Raw genomic sequence first — 26,677 nt, forward strand, 5'->3', positions numbered from 1 at the left:
GGATGACGCCCCGTCCCCCCGGGACCCAGAGCCATCAACCTGGCTACATCAAGTTTGAATTTTCCCTCTTCCACCTTTCTGCACCGCGCAGATGTGGCCAGGTGAGTGGCTGTTCTGCCTTGGCTGCCCAAGGGGATGGTTCTCTGTTTGAACCTCATCTTCTCCCTTTGCTGCCCTCTGTTGCAGTGGGACACTGACCCCTGAGGAGTCCCAACATATGAGAAGGCCCAACAGTCAAGGCCTCTACAGCTGGCTTAAGCCAGAGTTTCTGCATCTCCAGGTCCTTTCAGGTTTGCAATTAGAGAAATACAAACAAACAACTGATTCAATCCTCTCCTTGAACATTCTAGTGGAAGAGGATGAAGCCTGCTCATGCTAACACAGGGCAGAGGGATGGACATTTTTAAATGTAAAGATTAATCACCAGAAGCACCCGAGGCTCTAGCGGAAGTGGATCTCCCCAATTTCCCAGGACCATCTTGTCAGATCCCATCTGCCTCCTTCTTCCAAGGTAGGATAGTGGTTCTTCATCTCCTAGGGGCCCTCTTAATCTTGGGGTGAGTTCCTTAATACCTTAAGGTGATCCTCCTCCAGGGTGCTGTAGCAGCATAAAGCCCATAATTCATTTCCTTCCAGGCCCAAATCTAGGAATGCAGGAGACTTGGCAGAAACCCCAAACTCCTTTCACATGTTCCCACTCAAGGGCAGAAGAAAGCACAGATTGCAGCCCTTTCCTGCCACTTTACTCACTGTGCACTCTTCGGCAGATTTCTTTACTTGGGTAAATGTCAGTTTCCTTGTCTCCAAAACCTGGATATTGATACACACCTCACTACAGATCAAGTGTGTGGCATGAAGAATATGAAAAGCAATTCATAATTTGTGGTCTTCTACTACCATTACTGTGACCAAACTGATTATCACATCATTATTTATTAAGAAAGAGAGAGCTGGAAGTGATATTACACGTGAACACTGCTTTCTCTATATTTTATAGGATGGGGGAATGTGGAATGGGGAAGTGGGCCAGAGAGAGGCCCTATCTGGGTCCACCCTCGACTTGCTGCATGACCTCAGGCAAGCCTCTGAAACCCTAAAATAGGCATAACAAAAGTCTCTGCTGGCTCCCTGGTGGATCTGAACAGAGCTTGCTTCCTTAGATGCTGTGTGGCTCTGGGTAAGTAGCTTCACATCTCTGAGCCTTAGAGGTCTCATCTGTTTATGGGCATACTCATGCTTGCTGCATAGATTAACCAAGATAAATGCATGTGAAGTGCTTGGCATAGAAGCTGAAGCACAGGAAGCACTCAGTAAGCACCACGTAGCTCGTAGAGGTGGTATTTCCAGGTATATCTTGAGAACGTACCTGGGTCCCTAGGCGTTTAGCAGCTCGATGCCCATGGTGACCACCAAGCCCTCGCTGGCCTGTTAGGGTGCAGGACACTCCCCCGTGTGAATGCTCTGACTTACCCAGGACAGGCACATGTTTCCCTGCAGGTGAGAAGTGTGACTGTCTCCAGTGTAGTCACCTGTGGAATAACCCGCAGGTGAGGTGCTACCACTTGGCGTCCTACAGGGAGGAAACCTGGAAACCGCAGCTTCGCCTGGCGTCCAGCAGCTTGAGGATGGTCAGGATCGTAGGTGTGCCGTTCTTGGTCTTCTGAGTCTGGAGAATGCTTACTTATCCCTTGAGTAAGGGATGTAGCCAGGACCCAGGACCATGGGTGGGTTTCTGAACTTCCAGGGGTCTCAGCTGCTAAATACACGATCGTGCTAAACTAGATTCTTTCTGTGAAGACAGTATTATTTGTAATTCATGGAGGAAGATTCCAATGACAGTTCCAAAAGAAGAATTTTAATAGATTGAGCTATTGCAACATGATTGTTAAAGCATGTGGCCTATGGTCTCCCAAAAGGACTATTTTGAAGGATTTTCTTGTTTGTTTTGTTAAAAACCCACCTCATCCCTTTGCTGATGCAGTGTCTCCATGGAAAGTATGATTTTTAGATGATAGATAATTGCTCTGGGAGGGCTATGCTGCCCAACTATGCCTAGTGTGAGGATATAGGGTTTGGCCTGGAGGAATTCTTAATGATATTAGCATGCTCACCTCCCCAGCATGGTATTGTCATGAGATCTTTAGAGGCAGGTGAGGGGACAAGAATCTCACCTTTCTCTACAGCTTACCTGGGCTCAAAGATTCCAAGACATGGGGAGGGCAGGTGCCTTCATCTGAAGAGTCCAGATGAACTCCAAAAGATAATAGACATCGGACTAATGTGAGGGACTGTTTCACCCATGGGTGATTGAAAAACCCATTCAGGCTACAGTTATGTAGAGAAAGACCTTACGTAAATGTGTACATGCATGTGTATGTGTGTATTTTGATCACTAAATCACTCCACCCATTGGTATTCAAACATATTGCAAACTATTTCCACACTGAAAACCAATCTCAAATCATTTTTGCTACATCTCATTTGAATTAAGAAGCTTCAAACATCAGATAAAATTAATCACTTATATGGTTCCAGTACTCTATCATTCACAAAGAATTTCACGGGTGCTTTGTCATTTGAAACCAGCGAATACAAAACTTACACCCAAATTACAAATGAGATGCCTGAGACTCAATGAGGCTGACCAGGATGGGCGTCTCAGGACTAGAACTCAGGAGTTCTGACTCCTGTTTGGAGTTGTTCCCTGACAACGTGCTGCCTGTCAGAGGGGATGGTTTTGTTAAAGGATCTCTTGGGTCCTTTTTTTGTCTAAGATTTTGTGACTGAGGGTCAGGGGACAGCAGGGAAATGCTTGTTGTTGAGACTCTGCATCCAGGGGCACTCTTCATGGCTTCTCCAACCCTTTCTCCTTTACTTCTGCTGCCCAGTGAGGAAGGGGACAGCGGTGGGAGCCTTTAAACTCCCTGAAAATGAACGGGTTACAGGCTCAGTTGTGAGGCCCTGTAATAGCGCAGAGCTAGCCTGGGCTAGGTCCCACTTCCTAGAGGGTCGTGAGAGAAGAGTCTGGGGTGCAGGCTTCAGGCTGTGATGAGGATGTGGCAATGGTCAGTGTGGAGTGTCCGGAGTTCTCTGGTAGCCCCACATACTGCCTTTGGATGAGAAGGGACGGCAGTGATGGATTGAAGAAGATCTGTGTATGAGGCTTGCATTAATTCATTTATTCCTTCACCTAATTCATACTGCTTGTGCTTGGCTGTCACTAAAGGTATAAACATGAGAGAGAGCCAGTACTGCCTTGAGGATTTCCAGTCCAGACATGTAAGTGAACAGTGGCGGCCCAGGGACAGGTACTATAATAGGAAGGCACCAAAGCACCTGAGGGGCACAGAGCTACAGCAGTTGATCTGCCAGGCAAGGCACAGGGGAGAGGGGTAGGGAAGTTACAAGTGGAGGGGACATTCGCGCCCAGTTGAATTTAGGGAGGGAACGCCTCTGTCATTCCTAGTTACTTCCTGAGTCATCTCAGCAGAGGACGTTCGGAGAGATACAATGGGGATAATTATTCTTGTCTCAGAGAAAGGAGCTATGAGGGAGTGTAAACACTTCCCAAGTATAAAACACTGGACCCTTGTTGGACCCAGCCTGGTCCCTCTGCTCCCACTGGCTGCCCTGGGCCTCAAACCACCACCAACCCCTCCTTGGGTCAGTGGAGGGTTCATGCTCCTAGCGCCAGTTCCGCCGAGAAAAGAGGCTTACCAAAGTCCTGGGTCTGCCGGCGCCTCCTCTCAGCTGCCCCTGATCGCTTGCTGGAGGCATCTCAGAGCAAGGAAAGGGCAGGTAAATCCCCAAGTCGAAAACAGATCTGGGATCCAAGGGCAGGATGGAGTGAACGCAAGCACTGCTTTCTATTCGTATGTGCGCTTACAATCCTGTCTGAGTCGCTCACATAAGCCCCTGGGGGAGGCAGTGCACCGAGCACAGCTGAGTGGCAGACCTGGGTTAGAACCCACAGATCCTCCTCTGAGCCTGCTGTGTTTCTGCAGCTCAAAGCCGCCTCCCTACAGCTGAGGGCGCTCGGCGGGCGCCGTGCCACTCCAGAAGACAGGCAGCAGCAGGAAGCGGGCAGGCTCAGCTTTCATTACCCACAGCTCTGCTGCTGGCCCGGCCCTCCCCCCAAATAAGAAGAGAGGCACATGGATGCTTTAATAAATATGCTGGTCGATTCTGTCTGGATTCAATTCGGTCCATTTCCACAAACCTATAGTAGTACTCTGTGGAGGGCGGAGATGAACGAGACACTATAATTTAATTAACGCCAAGAAAGGCAGGCTACAAGTGTGGGAAATTCAGGCTCCCTTTGTTCTCCGCCTGGCTTTTATTCCCAGGTGCTGCTCTCTGTAGCCCCGTCGCAATCCCTTAACAAAACCGAGTTGCAGGCATTGAGGGTGGCGGCCCGCCCTCTGGTGGTAAGTGTTGGTATTGACATCTGCCCTCCTTGCCAAGGTCGTTTCTGGCTTTCAAAAACGGTCAGCGTTTGGGGCTGCACATCATCTGAGAACCATACCGGCGCTTTTTAGGACCATGTTCGACCAGATTGTTTTAAAAATGGGGAAATGGGTGCTATGGAGATGAAGTAACTTGCCCAATATTTCAGAAAGGCGGAGCAAGAACCTGAATCCAGGTCCCTGGGTACCTTCAGGTCTCTGCCTGGCCCAGTCAGCGTCTTCCCCATGCCTCATGGGGGGGTTTTCATAGGATGCAATAAAGGATCAGATTAACTCCAATACTGGCCACCAAAGACACCCTGGACACCCTCCTCACCCTGGTCTTCCTTCCCTTCCCTTCATATTTGCATTCCTCAGCCTCAGCAAACTGTGGAGCCTGTTTTGTGCCAGATAACGCTGTGACTCCCTCTTTTCTACCATATCTGGCTGGGGTATGCAAATACTCCTTTCAGAGAAGTTTCCCATTTTCCACAATGTAGGCCAGACCAGGCCCAATTTCTACTAGAAAATGTTTCCATTAGAAAAATGTTAACAGTGTAGTTTGGGGCCTTGTGCAAATCTCCTGCTGACCTGCCCTGGACTCTGCTATGGGTTCCCAACAGGCTCTCCCCTGACAATGCCAGGGAGGAGGCAGGTGGGATGGGTTCCCTATCCTTGTTTCACTTGATGGAGACCCTACTTGGGATCACTGATGAGGTACTGATTCCATACCCACATGATAGGCTGTGATGCGGTCTCGGAGGTCTAGACCAGCAACCTCCTTTTGTTTTTGAAGAACATGAGGCCAAGAGAGGGACTGGTTGGCTAATGGCACATGCTCACTGAAGGAGGTGGAACCAGACTGTAGTTCTGCAGTGTTCTGGGCACTGGCCCATCCTTTCATGTCTGGTGGAGAGAGGCACTGGACATGGAGTGATGACACTCCTGGCAGAGTATGTGTCTCCCCGACCTGAAGCATGAAGATTTGCTGTGTTTCACTTGGTAGCAAAAAAAAAACCCCAAGGCCAATCCCCTTCCCAGGCAGGCATTCACACCAGGTCTGGACCAGGTCCTCTGCCCTCTGAGGGCATGAGAGAGGGCTCCATAGAGATTCCTGTGCTTAAAAGAGTCTCCACTGCATAAATCCCAGGGGTCTATTTGAGTATATTTAGAAAATAAAAAACAAGAGTGAGTTTAGAAAAGACTGGGGAAAAGCCCAAGGCATTACTGCAGTGTTCATTGAAACTTGAGCTGGGAATAGAGACAGGACCCAGAAGCTTTATTTTCTTGGTGACTCTTGCAGTAAGTTCAGCTGTTCATGAGCAAACTTGATTCAGGCAGTGAACAAAAATACTGAAACAAAGTATCTTATCAAGCTATTAGTCTCAAAAACCTTGGCATATGGTCTCATACATCAGCACATTTTACTTTTATTATTTTGTTTTACATTTCTCACCTGTAATTAATATTCACTACTCTTGGGATGACTGGCTCAAAGATATGGTGGGGACAATATGTTTGAACAGGATCCAAAGAAAAGCAAAGAGCAAAGGGTTGTAAGCTCAGGGAATCTTCATGAACAGGAGCCCCACTTTGCTTTAGTTGCTCAGAAATATGTTCTTGAGAAGTGACAAAGAACAAGGAGCACTTAGCTGGTTAGGCATACCAAGACTCCCACTATGGATTGTTGACCTGAGGCAGTTTGCTTAACCTTCTGATTTTCACTTTCCTTCCATCTCTAAAATGGAACTCCTTATACCTTATTACATACTCCATAAGATTGTGGTGTTAATCAGGTGAGATAACCTAAGCATAAATATTTAAAAACAATCAAATCCTAATTACATGAGACCTATTGTGATTTACTTGAGGAGGCCATGGAAAAGGTACAAGGCTTATTACAGCCTGGGAATAAGTAGGATGAGGCTGGTGTTAGATTTGATGAGAAGAAAGATGTCATTTAGTGGAAGAGAGGCCAGTATATTGGCTGCATTTCTGTCTCTCTCAGATGAGATCAGTTTGAAGCCTGGTTTCTGGTCCACCCCCGTCTGTAGGTAGGTAAGTGATGCTCCTTGGAACAGGAAAAGGAGATGGAATATTACAGAATTCTGAGACTCTTTAAAAAAAAAACAGAAAAAGATAAAGTAAATAAGCTTTTAGGAAAATTCTTTCATCAGACCTCCACCCTTGGTGCTAGACTCATTCAACAAGTGTTTATTAAGCACCTGCTCCAGCCACACATTATTCTAAGCCCTTGGGATACTTCAGGATCCCTCCTGCCTTCCGAAAGCTTACGTTTTAGGTCCCAGACTCGCCATCCATCTCTGGTTTCTCTTTTCTCTCTTCCTTTGCATTAGGTACGCAGCACCTGTTCCAGGGATCAGAGCAGATTTCACCCTTTTTCTCCCCAGAATGGCAGAAGAAAAGTCTGCAGGTTCCATGTTGCATAAGGCAGATAATATTTCTAATTCCAGGCGGAATATCCCCTATTGATACAATAGAATAGAGTTGACATTTAATTCATATAGTATGGGGTATAAAGGATGACCCCAGCCCAGCCCAACTCCAAATGTTTACTATACTCTTACAAAGTTGTGTTTGAACAAGTTCCAGTTTAACTGACCATCAGTTTCTTAGCTTTGAAATAGAAACAATAAGGCCGGCCCCGTGGCTTAGCGGTTAAGTGCGCGTGCTCCGCTACTGGTGGCCCGGGTTTGGATCCCGGGTGCGCACCGACGCACCGCTTGTCTGGCCATGCTGAGGCCACGTCCCACATACAGAAACTATCAGGATGTGCAACTACAACATACAACTGTCTACTGGGGCTTTGGGGAGAAAAAAAGAAAAAAAGGAGGAGGATTGGCAATAGATATTAGCTCAGGACTGGTGTTCCTCACCCAAAAGAGGAGGATTGGCAGGGATGTTAGCTCAGAGCTGATCTTCCTCGCACACACACACACACAAACAGAAACAGTAATCTCCACCTCAAAATGTTGCCAGGAGGATATATGTTTTTATTTTCTATATTATTATATTCTAATGGAGTTCTCAAGCTTCATGGTGATAGACGAGAATTAATGAACTGGGGAAAGCGAAGAGAGTGTTGGAGAACCGAGTGGAATGGTGGAGGGGTGGGTCCTTGTCTCTAGGAAAATTGGAAAGAGTGCTGATTCTCAGCTTGTGGCCCAATTTTCAGTCTTATATCCTACAGTGAAAAGAAGAAAATAAAGCCTTTCTCCTCACCGTGACTTGTGGACTTGTGGGTCAAGCACAACCCCCTAACGATCCCATAGGGAAAGCATTTTCTATTCGTCACAAGGAAAAAAACATGTAACTACGTGTGGTGAGGGACGTTAACTAGACATATTGTGGTGATCATTTTGCAGTATGTACAAATATGGAATCCTTATGTTGTACAGCTGAAACTAATATAGTGTTATATGTCAATTATATCTCAACAAAAAAAGAAAACGTTTTCCATTTTGGAATGAGATGGTTGAAAGAAAGTTTATATGTCAAGTCTGCAAATGCCATTATCATGACTACAAAAACAAAACAAAAGAAACACAAAACAGGAGAGGAAGTCAAGATGGCTGCGTAGGCAGACTCTGAACTCACCTCCTCCCACGGACACAGCCAATTTACAACTACTCGTGGAAAAATTACCCCTGAGACAGAACTGAAAACTGGATAAGAGGAACTCTTGTAACAACGGACAATCCTGAGGTGGAAGAGGCAGAAACTCCCTTCTGGAGAGGAAAAACACTGCCTTCACAAGCCACAGCACCTCACGGCCGCCCGGGAGCAGCCCAAAGGTAGGCAGCTCTCCTTGGAGGAGCGGGGCCCTGAGCCGGGGAGCATCCCCTCTGTGGGCATTTTGTGGACCCAGCACAATCGAGACGAGTGGCAGAATATCTGACTTTGCCTGCTACTAAAACATTGGCGAGTACCCCCAGAAAAGCTGGTTCACAAAGACATTAAAACCGGCTCTTCCAGGGCCCACGCGCAAACTCACCAGTTTCAGAAAGCAACCTAAAATCACCAGAAAGAAAGGTACACAATGCTTTGGTGAAAAGAGACTCACCTGATAGGCCCTGATTGCATCTTGGTGAGAGGTGAGACCTCTCCAGGGACGGGGACATTGGTGGTGGCCATTGTTGTGGCCTCATGTGGGCATGCTGACACAGACACCATTGGAGTTCTCCCTGAGGCCTGCTAGCCCAGGGTTTGCTGTACCCACTAGAGCATCAATTTAATCCAGCTCAGCGAGGGCAGGCAGCCCACCCTAGAGACTGGCCACACACAACAACAAGCCCTCAGACAAATTGTGGGCCTGCATAGATTGGTGACTGGATTCTCTGCAGCCTGGCAACTGAGCCGACTTGAGCGGGGCAGGGTGTGCACAAGGAGCAGGTGGATAGTGTGGGGCAATGATGGAGTGTGTGGGGCTCTGGCCGTGGAGAGACTGGGTCTGCTTTGGGAGGTTGGGCACCCACACGAGGCAGGACTGTGTTGACTATGTGTGTGGACCTGTGGGCAGCAGGACTTGTCAGCTACAAAAGACTTGTGCTTCTCAAAGACCCACATAGGGGGTTTGCCCCACCTTCCAAAGCCTGAAACAATTGGGTGCTCCCATGCTTGAGGCCAGCCCCACCCAGCTGCAATCCTCAGAGAGTTGACAAGAGACCTAAAAGCTGGAGGTTTATAGCAATTGTAAGGCCCTGAGCCTAAGAACCTGCTACGCTGGGGGCCTACTCACTTAAAAGAAATACTGCAACACAAATGTGGTATTAGAACTTGCAGCCAACTGTGCCGGGGCTCCCCACACCTGATAAAGAGACTGAAGGGCCCACAACAACTACAAGCAGCTGAGCATTACAACAGCTGGCCAGGAACAAAACTTGGCCTCCCTGGGCACCTACAGGAAAGGCAAACAGGCCGTAACAGAAGGAAACACGTAGCCTACATAGAGGTCACCACTGGAACATTGAGAACTGAGGGAAGCACACTGCAGGCCTCCTAAGGCATCACTTACATAAGGTCACCTATCCAAGAGCAGGAGACGTACCTGACCTACCTAATATATAGACAGAGGCACAGGGAAAGAGGCAAAATGAGGAGGCAAAGGAATGCATTCCAAGTAAGGGAACAGGGCAAAACCCCAGAAAAGGAACTAAGTGAAACAGAAATGAGCAACCTACCCAACAGAGAGTTCAAACTAAGAGTGTTAAGGATGCTCACTGATCTGGGGAGAAGAACAGATGAACTCAGTGAGAATGTCAACAAAGAAATGGAAGATATAAAAAAGAACCAATCAGAAATGAAGAATACAATACTGGAAATGAAAAATTCACTAGAGGGACTCAAAAACAGAGTAGAGGATACAGAAGAATGGATCTGCGAGCTGGACGAAAGACTAGAAGAAATTACCCAAGCTGACAGGTAAAAGATAAAAGAATTAAAAAGAGTGATGACAGTCTAAGGGAACTCTGGGACAACATCAAGCACACTAACATCCATGTTATGGGTGTCCCGGAAGGAGAAGAGTGAGACAAAGGGGCAGAGAATCTATTTAAAGAAATAATAGATGAAAACTTCCCTAATCTAAGGAAGGAAACAGACATGCAGGTACAGGAAGCACAGAGAGCCCCAAACAAGATAAACCCAAAGAGGCCCACACCAAGACACATCATAATAAAAATGTCCAGAATTAAAGATAAAGAGAGAATCATAAAAGTCACAAGAGAAAGACAAGTTACATATAAAGGAAGCTCCATAAGGCTATCAGCTGACTTCTCAGCAGAAACCTTACAGGCTAGAAGAGAGTGGCACGATATATTTAAAGTACTAAAAGGAAAAAACTTACGTCCAAGAATACTCTACACAGCAAGGTTATCATTCAAAATGAAAGGAGAGGTTAAAAATATCCCAGACAAGCAAAAATTAAAGGAGTTTGTCACCAAGAAACCAGTGCTACAAGAAATGTTAAAGGCACTGATTTAAGGGGAAAAGAGAAGACCACAAATAGGAAAAATTATCTATTTCCATGATAAGAGGGTAATGGACACAAATGCACAAAAAAGAGCTTTGATATGTATCAAAAACATAAAATGAGGGAAGAGGGGAGTTAAAGAGTAGAACTTGCAGACAGAGGTCAAACTAAAGAGACCGTTAATTCTATATAGAAGGAGAAAGGAACAGAGAAGGACTACTAAAACACTCAGGGAAAACAGTAAAAAATGGCAGTAAGTACATACTGATCAATAGCTACTTTAAACGTCAATGGACTAAATGCTCCAATTAAAAGGCATAAGGTGGCTGATTGGATAAAACAACAAGACCCATATATATGCTGCATACAAGAGGCACACTTCAGACCTAAAGACACCCACAAACTGAAAGTGAAGGGATGGAAAATGATACTCCACGCAAAGGGCAATGAAAAGAAAGCTGGGGTAGCAGTACTCATATCAGACGAAATAGACTTTAAAACAAAAACAGACAAAGAGACAAAGAAGGGCATTACATAATGATGAAGGGAAAAATCCAATAAGAGGATATAACACTTGTAAATATCTATGCACCCAATGTAGGTGCACCTAAATATATAAAGCAATTATTAACAGACATAAAAAGAGAAATAGACAGTAACACAATAACAGTAGGGGACTTTAACACTCCACTTACACCAATGGATAGATCATCCAAACAGAAGATCAATTAGGAAACATTGGCCTTAAATGACACACTAGAACAGATGGACCTAGTAGACATATACAGAGTGTTCCATCCCAAAACCGAAGAATACACGTTCTTTTCAAATGCACATAGAACATTCTCCAGGATTGATCACATATAAGGTCACAAAACAAGTCTCCATAAATTTAAGAATATTGAAATAATACCAAGTATCTTTTCTGACCACAACAGTATGAAACTGGAAATCAACTATAGGAAGAAATCAGAAAAACCACAAATACGTGGAGATTAAACAAAATGCTACTGAACAACGACTGGGTCAATGAAGAAATCAAAGAAGAAATCAAAAAATACCTGGAGAAAAATGAAAATACGACATGCCAGAATTTATGGGATACAGCCAAAGTGTCTCTGAGAGGGAAGTTTATAGCAATACAGGCCTATCTCAGCAAACAAGAAAAATCTCAAATAAACAATCTAACAATGCACCTAAAGGAACTGGAAAAAGAGGAACAAACAAAGCCCAAAATCAGTAGAAGAAGGGAAATAATAAAAATCAGAACAAAAATAAATGAAATAGACACTAAAAGAATCATAGAAGAAATTAATAAAACCAAGAGCTGGTTCTTTGAAAAGATCAACAAAATTGACAAACCTTTAGCTAGACTCACCAAGAAAAAAAGAGAGAAGTCACAAATAAGTAAAATCAGAAATGAAAGAGGAGAAGTTACAACAGACACCTCAGAAATACAAAAGATTATAAGAGAATATTATGAAAAGCTATATGCCAACCAATTCGACAATCTGGAAGAAAGGGATAAATTCTTAGAATCATACAACTTTCCAAAACTGGATCAAGAAGAAGTAGAGAATTTGAATAGACCAATCACCAGTAAGGAGATCGAAACAGTAATCAAAAACCTCCCCAAAAATAAAAGTCCAGGACCAGACGGATTCCCTGGTGAATTCTACCAAATATTCAAAGAAGACTTAATACCTATCCTTCTCAAACTCTTCCAAAAAATTGAAGGGGGGGGGGAAGCTCCCTAACTCATTCTACGAAGCCAACATTACCCTGATACCAAAACCAAACAAGGACAACAAAAAAAAAGAACATTACAGGCCAATATCACTGATGAACATCGATGCAAAAATCCTCAATGAAATACTAGCAAATCGCATACAACAATACGTTAAAAAGATTATACACCATGATCAAGTGGGATTTATTCCACATATGCAGAGATGGTTCAACATTTGCAAATCAATCAACGTAATACACCACATTAATAAAATGAAGAATAAAAATCACATGATCATCTCAGTAGATGCAGAGAAAGCTTTTGACAAGATACATCATCCATTTATGATAAAAACTCTGAATGAAATGAGTATAGAAGGAAAGTACCTCAACATAATAAAGGCCATATATGACAAACCCACAGCTAATATCATCCTCAATGGTGAAAAACTGAAAGCTATCCCTCTAAGAACAGGAACCAGACAAGGATGCCTACTGTCACCACTCCTATTTAACATAGTACTGGGAGTCCTATCCAGAGCAATCAGGCAAGAGAAAGAAATAAAAGGGATCCAAATTTGAAAGGAAGAAGTGAAACTGTCATTATTTGCAGAGGACATGATTTTATAAACAGAAAACCCTAAAGAATCCACCAGAAAACTTTTAGAAGTAATAAACGAATATGGTAAAGTTGCAAGATACAAAATCAACATACAAAAATCAGTTCCATTTATATACACTAACAATGAAGTAGCAGAAAGAGAAATTAAGAATACAATCCCATTTACAATTGCAACAAAAAGAATAAAATATCTGGGAACAAACTTAACCAAAGAGGTGAAAGAGCTGTACATGGAAAACAATAAAACATTGCTGAAAGAAATTGAAGAAGACACAAAGAAATGGAAAGATATTCCGTGCTCTTGGATTGGAAGAATTAACATCGTTAAGATGTCCATGCTTCCTAAAGCCATCTATAGATTCAATGCAATCCCTATCAAAGTTCCAACAACATTTTTCACAGAAATAGAACAAAGAATCCTAAAATTTATATGGAACAACAAAAGACCCCGAATAGCTAAAGGAATCCTGAGAAAAAAGAATAAAGCTGGAGGTATCACACTCCCTGATTTCAAAATATACTACAAAGCTATAGTAACCAAAACAGCATGGTACTGGTACAAAAACAGACACACAGATCAATAGAATAGAATCGAAAGCCCAGAAATAAACTCACACATCTATGGACAGCTAATCTTTGACAAAGGAGCCAAGAACATACAATGGAGAAAAGAAAGTCTCTTCAACAAATGGTGTTGGGAAAACTGGACAGCCACATGCAAAAAAATGAAAGTAGACCCTTACCTTACACTATACACAAAAATTAACTCCAAATGGATTAAAGACTTGAATGTAATACCTGAAACTATGAAACTTCTAGAAGAAAACATAAGCAGTACGCTCTTCGACATCGGTCTTAGCAACATATTTTCAAGCATCGTGTCTGACCAGGCAAGAGAAACAATAGAAAAAATAAACAAATGGGACTACATCAAACTAAAAAGCTTCTGCACAGCAAAGGAAACCATCAACAAAAGGAAAAGACAGCCTAACAATTAGGAGAAGATATTTGCAAACCATACATCTGATAAGGGCTTAATCTCCAAAATATATAAAGAACTCATGCATCTCAACAACAAAAAAACTACCAACCCAATTAAAAAATGGACAAAAGACCTGAACAGACATTTCTCCAAAGAAGATATACAGATGGGCAATAGACACATGAAAAGATGTTCAAAATCATTAACTATCAGGGAAATGCAAATCAAAACTACAATGAGATATCACCTCACGCCAGTCAGAATGGCTGTAATTAACAAGACAGGAAACAACATGTGTTGGAGAGGATGTGGAGAGAAGGGAACTCTCATACACTGCTGGTGGGAGTGCAAACTGGTGCAGCCACTATGGAAAACAGTATGGAGATTCTTGAAAAAATCACGGATAGAACTACCATATGATCCAGCTATTCCACTGCTGGGTATTTATCCAAAGAACTTGAAAACGTGAAAATGATCCATGAAGAAACATGCACCCCTGTGTTCATTGCAGCATTATTCACAATAGCCAAGACTTGGAAGCAACCTAAGTGCCCATCAAGGGACGAATGGATAAAGAAGATGTGGTATACATACACAATGGAATACTTCTCAGCCATAAGAAATGATGAAATCCAGCCATTTGTGACAACATGGATGGACATTGAGGGTATTATGCAAAGTGAAATAAGTCAGAGGGAGAAGGTCAAATACCGTATGATTTCCTTCATTAAGTAGTAGATAATAACAACAATAAACAAACACATAGAGACAGAGATGGGATTGGTGGTTACCAGATGGGAAGAGGGGAGGGAGGAGGGTGAAAGGGATAATACAGCACATGTGTGTGGTGATGGATTGTAATTAGTATTTGGGTGGTGAACATGATGTAATCTATGCAGAAATAGAAGTATAATGATGTACACCTGAAATTTATACAATGTTATAAACCAATGTTACTGCAATAAACAAGAAATTAAAAAAAAATAAACTTTCTGAATCTGCTTTGTAAAAAAAAAAAAAGAAACACAAAACACCCACAGCATTGGTCTTGCACGATTGAAAGAACAACCTTACACAATATCTCAGCAATGAATGGGGCCTACTCTGTGACCCTCTATCATTCCAGCTCTGTTGTGGTCTGGAGAGGACGGTGAAGTGAAGAGATGGGTGCCCCATTCAATGGAAGTAGAAGAACCACAAGCCTAGGGATCTGGAGACCTTGGGTTCTAGTCTTACTTCTTCCAAGAACTAAATATTTCTCCTTGGACAATTCATTTAACTGGTCATGCCTCATTTTCTCATGTGTAAAATAGGCTATGTTTGGAGCTGAAGGAATACATGAGGAGTGTGGATAGCTCCTGTGACGGTAATTGTTAATTGCACAGCAGTACCTTACGCTTTCTTCAGAGCTTGGCTTCCTTTCCCTGTAGAGTGTGGGGCTGCCGTAGAAGATCACTAGTTCCCTCCCAGCTCTGACATTTCTGTGACTGTCATTTCTTTTAGAAACTTTTCTCAGACTTCAGTGAATGCTTCCTATTTTTATTAGAGCAAAGATGACCCTGTGTCTTGTGCTATGACCCCGAGGACTCATATTTAGCTTTTAAAAAACTCTTCACAGGGAAGATCAAAATGTCCCAGAGCTGAGCCCAACTGCACCCACTAACTACCCACAGACACATCCCCAGCCCCGTCACACAGACACACACATCAATGAAATTCCTGCACGACCTTGCCCAGTCTCTCCCAGTTCAACTCGACTGGCTGGGAGCAGCTTCCTACACTGGCCAGGAGACATTTACCTGAGTTCATTTGAACCAAGCAGAAGAGAACAGCGACAAGAAAGAGAACCTTCATGTTTCAAGGTTCCCTTGGATCTCCCAGCCCTCCTGTGCCGAAAAGCAATTCTGATCAAAGAGTGAAGTGGAGTGGAGAGGAGAGGGTGCAAAAATGGGACATTTATAGTTTTTTTGGGAACACTAATCAGAAATGAGCACATTTATCTGGTCTACTGAGTAAGGCTGTGGGCAGAAGGTACTGGATACACTTCCTTTCTGCCTAAAAATAGACAGGTGGTTTGATTTTCAGAGAAGTAGGGCTTGACCAATAACTCAGCATATTGAGGTTGAAGTGGAAAAAACAGATCCACCAGTGGTGAACGTGTACTTAGCACCAAATGCTGTGCTAGGTGATAGAGAGAGAGACGTGAAAGACGTGTTCCCTGCCTTCAAAAAGCTTTCAGTGGGCTAGCCTGGGGGCGTAGTGCTTAAGTTCACGCACTCCACTTCAGCAGCCTGGGGTTAGCAGGTTCAGATCCTGGACACAGACCTACACATCGTTCATCAAGCCATGCTGTGGCGGTGCCCCATATACAAAATAGAGGAAGATGGGCACAGATGTTAGCTCAGGGACAATCTTTCCCACAAAAAAAACAGCTTTCACTTGGGCAGTATCTACCAGTTGAACACATGGATACATGCCCAGGTGTATACCCAACAGATGTAGGCCCATGTGCACCAAGAGACGTGTACAAGAATGTTCATTGTAGTATCATTCATTACAGCTGGCAATACAACACAACCCAAATAGTTTATTACAACATAATAATGAAAGAAATAATGTATTCCCCCACAGCAATGAAAACAAAAAGGACAACTACAGATGCATACAACATGGATGCACCTCACAAACATGCTGAATGAAAAAAAAGAGGAAAAAATGCTGGATACAACATACAGCATTATATCAAAAATTTGTCAAGTCTAATCATGTATTAAAAGTCAGGGAGTTTACTTTGGGGGAAGAGGGACTCTTCTCTCACTAACCAAAGCTTTGTTGATTTGAGGAGGTGGCAGTCCAGTGGAGATACAGGGAGTCCCAACCAGAGGGAGCGCTGGGAGAGCTCTACAGGGTGCTGTGGGTGCAGGATGGAGAGCCGCCTGAGGGGGACACAGGGCAAGTCTTCATAACAGGGGGCAATAGAGCAGGGTGTGGAAGGACAGCTTTCCATGTAGGTTTATACAATGGTAAGGCAAAAGTGCTCAGTGGACATAGCTACACATTTTCTCCCTGCTTGATTTTAGTCCCAGCATCACTAGATTTATATCTTCTAAAATTCACTTTGAAGTGAAAAGCAAATCTTTCCATCCTGTCCCCCAGGCCTTCATGAGAGCTTGCTAATTTCTTATCAGTCCTTCCAGAAGTTTTCTATGTATACATAAGCATATAGGAATTTATATCCCCCTTTTTGTATAAATAATAACAGACTACGCATCTTATTCTGGACTTGACTTTTTTTTTTTAATATGATATATCTTGGAGATTTTTAAGTAGGTTCATGGAAAGCTTTCTCATTGTCTATAATAACTGCATAATATTTCTTGTAGGTGGTCTCCTGCCTTATTTAACCAGTCTGCAACAAATGTATTTGACCATGAGTCTTAACCTAGAAAATGGACTTTGACAAAGAGAAGCCAGGTGGTGGCCCCAGACTTCTGGAGGTGAGCAAAGGCCCAGATGAGTGATGTGGGCAACCAGAAGAGGTGAGGGCCAGGTGTTCATTTTGGAAATTACAGGTTTGTAAAGATTAAGCAGACAGTGAGTCCTAGCAAAGGATACCCTGATTCACTTGCCTTTCTGTACCTTCTAAAACACTTATGAATATAGGACTTTGGGAGAAATTATTTGGGGACTAAAAGGTGCTTTTCTCTCTTTGCCAACAAAAAGGTCACCCTACAAGTAACCATGAACTAAGTAATTATAAAATAGATATAAAGATGTGTGTGTATGTGTGAAGGTGAAACAGTAAATAATAAATCTGTTAAAAATTGAAATTCTTTTCTATGAAGCATTTGTTCTGATCACATCTCTGAAATTTCCCATTGTAAAAAAAAATGCAAAAGAAGTTTGATTAGACCCTTGAGAAAACCTACTTCCACATCAAGAACGCATCCTAGTGTCAAGAGTTTCATTGAATAATTGGAATTCTGAATGCACTTCTGTGGATGGAGAAAGTGTAATTATAAGATACAAGAATTATTGTTTGATAAAAACACTACAGTGTATATATCCAAGTGTTTGGGCCATTTTTTAAAAGTCACCTTGGTAGATTAGACAAAAAAAAGTATGTTTTATACTTTGTGTTCATTCTTGCTATTTATACTGACCTGATTTAGAAAGAGTTTAAGGTAAAATTAGATGGTATATTTTTTCTAGCAGTACAGCCGCTGATCAATAGTTGTGAAAATAAAGTTTGGAAATAGTGTTCTGTATAGTTTTGAAATTTTATGAGCTATGTTGGAAAATAAGTTCATTTCGGGGAGAAATAAATTAACAGTATTAGGATTTATAATCTACATTTTCCTCCATACCTGAATCTATTTCCGAGTCACAGTCTTGGAACATAACCACTAAAGAAGAATTTTATAAATAGTTCTGGAAAGTCAAACATGCCATTCTAAAGGAAGACCAACTAGAAAATCAAGCCCAATGAATAATATCATTAATGTGGTCACAGGTCCATAGGTTTGTATAATTATAAGATTGAAAGGAACTAAAGCTTAGTTTGTCCCAATACAGAAGATAATTATTCTGGTGTGCATTATACTTCGTGAAGAGAAGATAGTATAAGGAGAGACAAATGATGCCCTTGGGTTTGCAAACATTTGATAGTAGCAAAACATTTTAATATATTAAAAGAAAACTTTGATATAATTCAACAATAATTAGACAATCCCATTTAAAAACCCATTAAAAATGATAAAAGGATTTGAATAGACGTTTCTCTAAAGAAGAAATAAAAATGGCCAATAAGCACATGAAAAGATACTAAACATCATTAGTCATTAGGGAAATGCAATCAAAACCACAAACAGATATCACTTCACGTGCACTAGGATGGCCATAAAAAGCAAAACTATAGCAGAAACAAAATAGAAAATACCAAGTATTGGTAAGGATGTGGAGAAATTGGAACACTCATACATTGCTGGTGGGACTGTGAAGTGATTTAGCCACTGTAGACAAGTTTAGTAGTTCTCAATAAGTTAAATGAGTTATCATATGACCTAGCAAATATATATTTTATTTATTCAAATAAAAACTTGCACATGAATGTTCCTACCATCACTATTCACATTAGCCAAAAAGTGGAAATAACCCAAATGTCCGTCAACTGATGAATGGGTAAAGAAATGGTGGTATAGCTGTATAATGAAGTATTATTCAATTATAAAAAGGAATGAAGTACTGATACATGGTATCACATGAATGAACCTTGAAAACATTCTGCTAAGTGAAATAAGCCAGACGCCAAGGGCCACGTAGTGTGTGATGCCATTATATGAAATGTACAGAACTGGCAAATTCAAAGGGACAAAAGGTAGATTAGTGCTTGCCAGGGGCTGGGAAGAGGGAGGATGGGGAGTTTCTGCTTAATGGATGATTTTGGGGTGATGAAAAAGTTCTGGAACTAGGTAGTGGTGGTGCTTGCACAACACTGTGAATGTACTTTGTGCCACTGAATTGTACACTTTAAAATGGTTAAAATGGTAAATTTTGTGTTACATATATTTTACTACAGTGAAAAAGAAAACCTTGAAGATTTTAGAAATCATATAGTATCAGTACAGAAAGGAACCATTAATGATTGTGTTGTTAAAATTCCCCCTTCATTTTAGAGGAATTGACTCAGCTGAGGACACAGGGATGGTTAATTACAGTTCCAGGAAACAGATCTTTGAACATCCAGGAGGTGTTTCTGTCAATGTGACGAGTGGTAATACTAACATGCACACACAAACTATTCTACACCCACCATATAAAATAGAATAAAATCTGATTTTACTTGTGGAATCCAAGATAAAACTTCAGCTTTATGTCTGTAGGTGGCAATACGTGATTCTTATTAGCCTTGGGACACACGCCTATCTGAGACAACTATTTAGAAATCCATGAAGAGAAAAAAGGACTGCGTGAAGCCACAACATTTTCAAACAAAATGAGAAATATTTCACTAATCTTATAAAATAGAGACTGTATAATCACCAGTGCAATAATCTCTAAAATCTTAATAAACTTCAATAGGTTCTGAGGCCAGATTCTTCATCTCTCTCTGGGGGTTTGATTCTTCTATCTGTAGAGCAAAGCATTGTGATTTTAAGTTGTTTAGAATCTGAAAGTTATGCAATTCTTTAATTCTATCTCTAAAATTCATTAATAATAATAAATGATAGTAAATAAAAATGAAACTGACCTATGCTTTAGCTGCCAGAAAAATGCTCTTTGGGAAAAGACCATCATAATGAAATTGTGCTGTGGAACCCGAAATGATACATATTTCCATGACATTTCTGCACTTCTTACTTGACCTTGTGAGAAATATGAGGCAACAGAACTTAGAAATTAGATGATGATGACCAAGTAGAAAACTTTTTATTTCTTATTTTATAGAATTATTTAATCATAAAATCTTGTTTTTGTGTATTTTTTACAGTTAAAAATTGACTTTCACGGGCCGGCCTGGTGGCTTAGCAGTTAAGTGCGCGCACTCCGCTACTGGTGGCCCGGGTTCAGATCCTGGGCGCACACTGACGCACTGCTTCTCTGGCCATGCTGAGGCCGTGTCCCATATACAGCAACTAGAAGGATGTGCAACTATGACGTACAACTATCTACTGGGGGGCTTTGGGGAAAAAAAAGGAGGAGGATTGGCGATAGATGTTAACTCAGAGCCGGTCTTTCTCAGCCAAAATAGAGGAGGATTAGCACAGATGTTACCTCAGGGCTGATCTCCCTCACAAAAAAAAAAAAAAAAAAAAAAAAAATTGACTTTCACAAGGTTTACTCTTCTTTATCAATTCCATAATCTAGACAGGCCATTTATCATTTTCCCAGTTTTAATAGTTAAGAAAATGGAAGCCGAGGGAGGTAGGAAGTTATAAGGATTGTACAACTCTGACTTGTAGTTTGGTGATTTTTGGTTCCTGATGTAATGTTCTTTGTCTCCTCATATTTGTTCACAATTTTAAATCTATCTTCCTTTATAAACATTAATCATGCATTGTCATACTATAGTTATCTTAGTCTGTCGCTTAACTCACAGACCCTCAATACTGGTAGCCAAGCATCTTGGAACTCCTTCGCAAGAGAAGCTATATCATTAGTTGGTTGATGTCAATGATCTATATGTCATTAAGGATGTGACCCACAATCACTATAAAAGACTATACAAAGTGTGAATCCCCTCACTGCCCCTTTTTAATGAGCTTAATTCAGTTATCTTGATATTACTTTAGAGCCTGTAAGGAGAATTCTCATTCACTAAAAAGCCAAGCATTAATTTGGCCATTGATTTTCGCCTTCGCAAATAAGAGTTGCCTCAAAGGATTAATTGGGGACTATAAACAAGGTAAGTAAAATTCCAAGCACCATGTTTGCAATCAGGTGTATCTGGTAAACGACAGCCTTCTATTGGAGACAGTGTGGTGAACCAGAACCCCACTCCAGTCTCCTGAAAGATGCTATTTTTGTTCTGACAGACATGAACACAAAGGCATTGGAGCTTCCAGGTGCCAAACCTATGCAGCATTTTGTGGCACAAGGAGGGAGAATGTCTTTGCCCAGTTTCCATTAGGCTCTGCTGGAAGAATCCCAAGGCTGTGCTGTTGTTCTCCAATGTTTTATAGAGTTTTTATTACCAATTTCAGTCTATTTCACTAAATAAGTGATTGGATACAGATAGAATTGGGCTGGGAATCCCTCCCACCTGCCATCAGGGTGATTCCAAGATAGGGTTCTACTGCTCTCAAATAAATGGTGAGTAAAGTCATTTACTCTTTCCACTAATTTATTTATCCCACTAGAATGTAAGCTCCAGGCAGGCAGGTGTTTTCCGTGTTTGGTTCTTTAGTGTTCCACGTTTGGATCTTTACTGTATCTTTAGCATCTAGAACAGTGCTTGCATATAATAGAAGCTCAATAAATAAGTATTGAATGAATTCACATATTTGCCAAAAGAGATAGAACTCAAAAGAACACAGAGTTTATGGAAAATAAAAACACAAAATAAATGGAAGAGAATATTATTAAGAAGACTCAGCAAAGGAGCTGTCCTATGAAAGAGATGCACTGCAGGAATCAGAACACAGTTCTGTTTCATGTATTTAAAAAATCAAAGCCTATACTAATTAGAAGCAAGAGTCTATAAGGACAAAACAGGGTTAAATAAAACAATAGCAGGCTAAGAGGAAAAGTAAAGAAAAGTTTATGGTAGCAAAGAAAAATTGATACTTTGGAAGTTGAATTAATGATGTGAGGATCAAACTTGAGCTGGCATTCCTGATTGAGGAGGAAAATACACAAACATGAAAGCTACTGGAGAAGGTAAGACAAAAGTCAGAGGAAGGAGAGTCAACCTAAAGTCCATGGTATTCCTGAGAAGGAAATAGAAAATATTCAAAGAAGAAGTAATGTTGAATGGTGGTCACTGAAGACTGGAGGGAGGGGAAATGGGGAGTTATTAATATGTGTAAAGTTTCAGTTAAGTAAGAGGAATAAGCTTTAGAGATCTGCTGTACAACATTGTACTTTATAGTCAACAATACTTAAATTTTGTTAAGAGGCTAGATATCATGCTGTGTTCTAATCACATTATAATTAAATTTTTTAAAAAATAATGTTAAAATACAATTTTAAAATCATTTATGAATTATAAAATTACCAGAATAAGCCAGTTAATAGGTTTTCTAGGTTTCAGATAAAACCAATAAAATGAGAATTGTGGCTAAATATGCCTTAATGAAATGTTTGAAGCATAAATAAAAGAAAAAAGTAACCTAGAAAAATCAAGTATCCTTGGAGCTGGCCTGGTGGCTTAGTGGATAAGTTCACAACCTCTGCTTTGGTGGCCTGGGGTTCGCAGATTTGGATCCAAGGTGCAGACCTACACACTGTTCATCAAGCCATGCTATGCTGGCATCCCACGTACAAAAAATGGATCAAGACTGGCATAGATGTTAGCTCAGGGACAATCTTCCTCAATCAAAAAGAAGAAGATGAGAAACAGATATTAGCTCAGGACAAAACCTTCTCAAAAAAAAAAATTGAGCATCTTATGAAAGAACAAAAGTAGATCTGCCTTCTGTGTCTCTTACACTACATCATTATGAGGAATAGTGCCTTTGAGATTTTAAGAGAAAAATTGTGTTGCAAGGACTTGGTTCCATGACTCATTATCTTTTGTGGGTAAAAGAGAAAATCATTCTGAAATATTCAAGGAATCAAAAAATATTTCATCCAAGTGTCATTCTTAAAAATATCATAAAATTTACTTTTTCTTATGTCACATTGCTTTTTTTTTTTTTTTTTGAGAAAAGGAATGTCAGATGCTAATTTCTTCTTTTAAATTGGCCATGTTCAAACCCATTTTCATGTGTCCTTGTTGCAAATGATACTCATCATTCTGTGGACAGAAAGCATGATTGTGTCCTTCAGCATTAAAACTCTATGGCTTTGCCATTCTGTTGATTCCAGAAGTTACATCTGCCAGTGAAAAGCAGCTGGTGGTTGGTTAAATTCATCTTTCCCATCTCAAAGTCATACTTACATTCATACTTATATTTCCTCAGACCAAACTGGATCTTCACCTTGACCGAAGCATTTCTTACCTCATGATATGTCCATTTCACCACATACAGAATTTCATGTCCTCATTTTCATTCCTGGAGAAATAAGCAGAATTTTCAGCCTTCACTGTTTCAGTGGAATTATTTCAAATTCTCCAAAAAACCATGGAGGAGTGTCTTCATTGTCTATAAGACCAGTTTCTTTATTCTTCATAAGCTTACATCCAGTGCTTGGTTCCTAACCATCTGAATTACATCAACACAGACCTTGGGTTTAGACCAAGTGAAATAATAAAATGGGCTCCCCATCACCTGACTCTGGCTGTGGGCAGTTGTTCTTATTCTTTGGCTAAGAGTTCTTACCACAATATATCCTTGGATTGATCTTCCCACTGGCTTCCTCTCATCCTAGAATCCACATGGTTTCTTTCTCCAGTGGCTTCCTTTTGTTTTATTCTGTAGTTTCAAATAAAGACAAAAAGTGACTAATCAGCATACCCAACCTCCTTTCCTCCTCACCCTGGAAACTCCTTTGGGGCTTTCTTTCCACTGTCCTGACTCAATTCTTTAAGTTCTTCCTATAATCCTCCATATTATGACCCCCTGTACAGCTAACAATCATTCAGTTTCCCTTCATTTTGACATATTAATTTTAAATTTTGTTCTTATTTATAAGGGATTCCTTGGGTCCAGTAAGGTCAAATTCTATGACCAAAGAGATAAGGGTAAGCAAGTCAGAGTAGGCCAAGCCTACAGGGCTATGGTGACCACCACATGTGTGGACAGGAAGAAATGACTGGGTGAGGCCATTATTAAAGTCATAGAAAGGCAAATGGGGTTATGACTGACTGAGCCTGCCCCCTGCCTCCTCCCTGCCCCAGCAGACCTTGGCATTGAGGAGGAAGTAAACTTCCTGACGAAAGGGAATCTCTGGAGAATGGATGAGTCAGAGAGATCAAAGCACATGGAGGCTTCTAGGGGTGCAGTGGGAGGGCAGGACACTGTGTGTGGATGGTGGGTGTGGAGAGCAGAAAGGGAGGCAGTCAGGTGTGTTATGACTGGCTCTGTAATGACCTGAAACAACCTACTGGCTAAAGGATGTCTTCCCACCACGGGTACAATTGGCGTCCATAAAGCCTCATCATCACTCAGGGTCCTGCACTAAGCAGGCTTCTGTGAAAACAACAGCACAGGTATAAGTAGTAGAGTTGCTGGCTCAGAACTGACCTCGAGAGGCCATCATCTTCAGTCCTTTGTATCCAAGCAGAACTGCAAAAATTACCACAGAGTGGTAGGAAAAAATCAGTTTTTACCTTTGCTTATGAATCCCAAAGTAAGTTCCAAAATCTCTGCGGGTAACATGATTTAATGTTTTACAATCTTAATGCCCAGGAAGTTCTTATGTTAAATGTATGACTTCCTGGAGGCAACTTAAGGCTACTATAGAATGTCTTTCCCTAGGATGGAATTATGTCTTTGTATATGCATGTATATTTGTCCTTAGGCACATCAATTTCATCTTTTTAAAGGCATATCTAAAACTTAAGAGTAATGCAATAACTTGACAGGATATTTTTAAAGATTAAATAATTAAAAAATCACCTATAATCTTAACTTTGGAAAATAATTTTTTTTTCCTTTTGGACATATTTTTCACAATTAACTTAACATCAAATATATGAACATTTTCACCTATAATTTCTAAGATAGAAAATTATCTTGAAATTTTTATTTTGCATTTTTATATTTTTATTTGCTTTTATGTTTATTATACCTAAGTAATATGGAACACCCCTTTAAGTAGGTGTACCATAGTTTTCTAAGGCATTGCTCCATTTTGAAAATTTAGATTTTTTTTCAAAATGTTTCTCCAAATATTTTTACTTCTTGAGGATAATTTTACTTTAATTTTTTTAATTGAATTTTGTTTTTAATTTTTACAAACTGAGGATAATTTTATTTTCCTGAGAATAATTTTGTTTTTACATTTTTCTTTTTAATTTAAATAAGGTAAGAACACTTAACATGAGTTTTCCCCTCTTCACAAATTTTTAAATGCACGTTACAGTATTGTTAACTATAGGCACAATGTTGTACAGCAGATCTATAGAATCTGTTCATCTTATATAATTGGAACTTTATACCCATTGAAGAGTATTTTCTGAGAAGCAGAATAACTGAGTAAATGAATACAAGTATTTGCTGTCTTACACACACATTTAAAATTGATTCAGAAAGAGGTTCTATAAGTTGGCAATGCTTCTGCTTTTGCATGTAAGTACTAGTTTCATCATATCTTCATCATCCCTGGGTATCAGCCACATGTGAATGTGCCATGTGTGAATTAAGTATGGAACATATTTATTCAGAAAGGAGACTGGAAAGGCAGCATTCTGGAAAGAGGTCTATGTACCTAGTTTTGTCACTCTGAGCTCTGGAATCCTGATTTTAACCCATACATGCATACATAACAATATCAGAAAGGATTTTTTTTTTACGTTCATAGCATCTCCTTCCTTTTTAATTTTTCTGGTTTTATTGAGCTATAATTGACATCAGAAAGGATTCTCTTTTTTTTCCTTTCTGCAGTTTTATTGAGATACAATTGTCATGTAGCACTATATAAGTTTAAGGCCTACAACATAATGATTTGATAAATAAATGGCAAACAATAGGATATACTGAAGTGTATGAGGAAGCCATTTGGTGTAAAACTAATTTGGCTTGACCTTTTTTTCCCAAAAGAGCTTGATGTGGCCATTGAGCATGCATTGTATATCTGCTTTAAGTATTCACTACAACCCAAAGACAAGAACAAAGCCTTTTAAGATAAAGAAAGATGTAACTTCCCCCACATTGTCATTTCCTTAAGGATAAGCATCTATGTCTAGGCTAGGAATTGATTGCTGACCTGCTGTGACCACCCAGCTTGAGACCACAGACCTGCTACATGCAGTGTTCATCAATTGCTGTGTGAAATCCTGTGCCAGCTAAGTATCTTGTGACAGTTGTAAAAGGGACATTCTTACCACATGTGAAGTATGCTCTTTGTTCCAAGATGGTATATAACCACTGTATACACCCCACTTCTTTGATGCCCCTCCTTCCTTGGGAAGGAAGGCCCTGGGCTGTATGGTCTTCAAATCTGGCTCATGATAAATTCACCCCAATTTTGATTTATAGATTGCTTATGGATTATTTGATTTACATATATTGTGAAACAATTGCCACAGTAAGTTGAGCTAACATCCATCACCTCATATGGATATAAAAAAGAAAAAGAAAAAA

At 40.8% G+C, this 26,677-nt stretch overlaps 1 protein-coding gene across 1 annotated transcript; it reads right to left on the reverse strand.

Moving 5' to 3' along the window:
* Positions 1-6,743: 6,743 nt before the first annotated feature.
* LOC131394113 (sperm-associated antigen 11A-like) lies at positions 6,744-15,623 on the reverse strand. Its single transcript, XM_058525380.1, has 2 exons — positions 15,569-15,623; positions 6,744-6,931 (listed from the first exon to the last, which is right to left on the reverse strand). The coding sequence occupies exons 1-2, from the start codon at positions 15,621-15,623 to the stop codon at positions 6,744-6,746; spliced, it is 243 nt and encodes an 80-aa protein (XP_058381363.1).
* Positions 15,624-26,677: the final 11,054 nt, after the last annotated feature.

The sequence above is a fragment of the Diceros bicornis genome, chromosome 29, assembly GCF_020826845.1.
Source record: "Diceros bicornis minor isolate mBicDic1 chromosome 29, mDicBic1.mat.cur, whole genome shotgun sequence".
Classification (NCBI taxonomy): domain Eukaryota; kingdom Metazoa; phylum Chordata; class Mammalia; order Perissodactyla; family Rhinocerotidae; genus Diceros; species Diceros bicornis.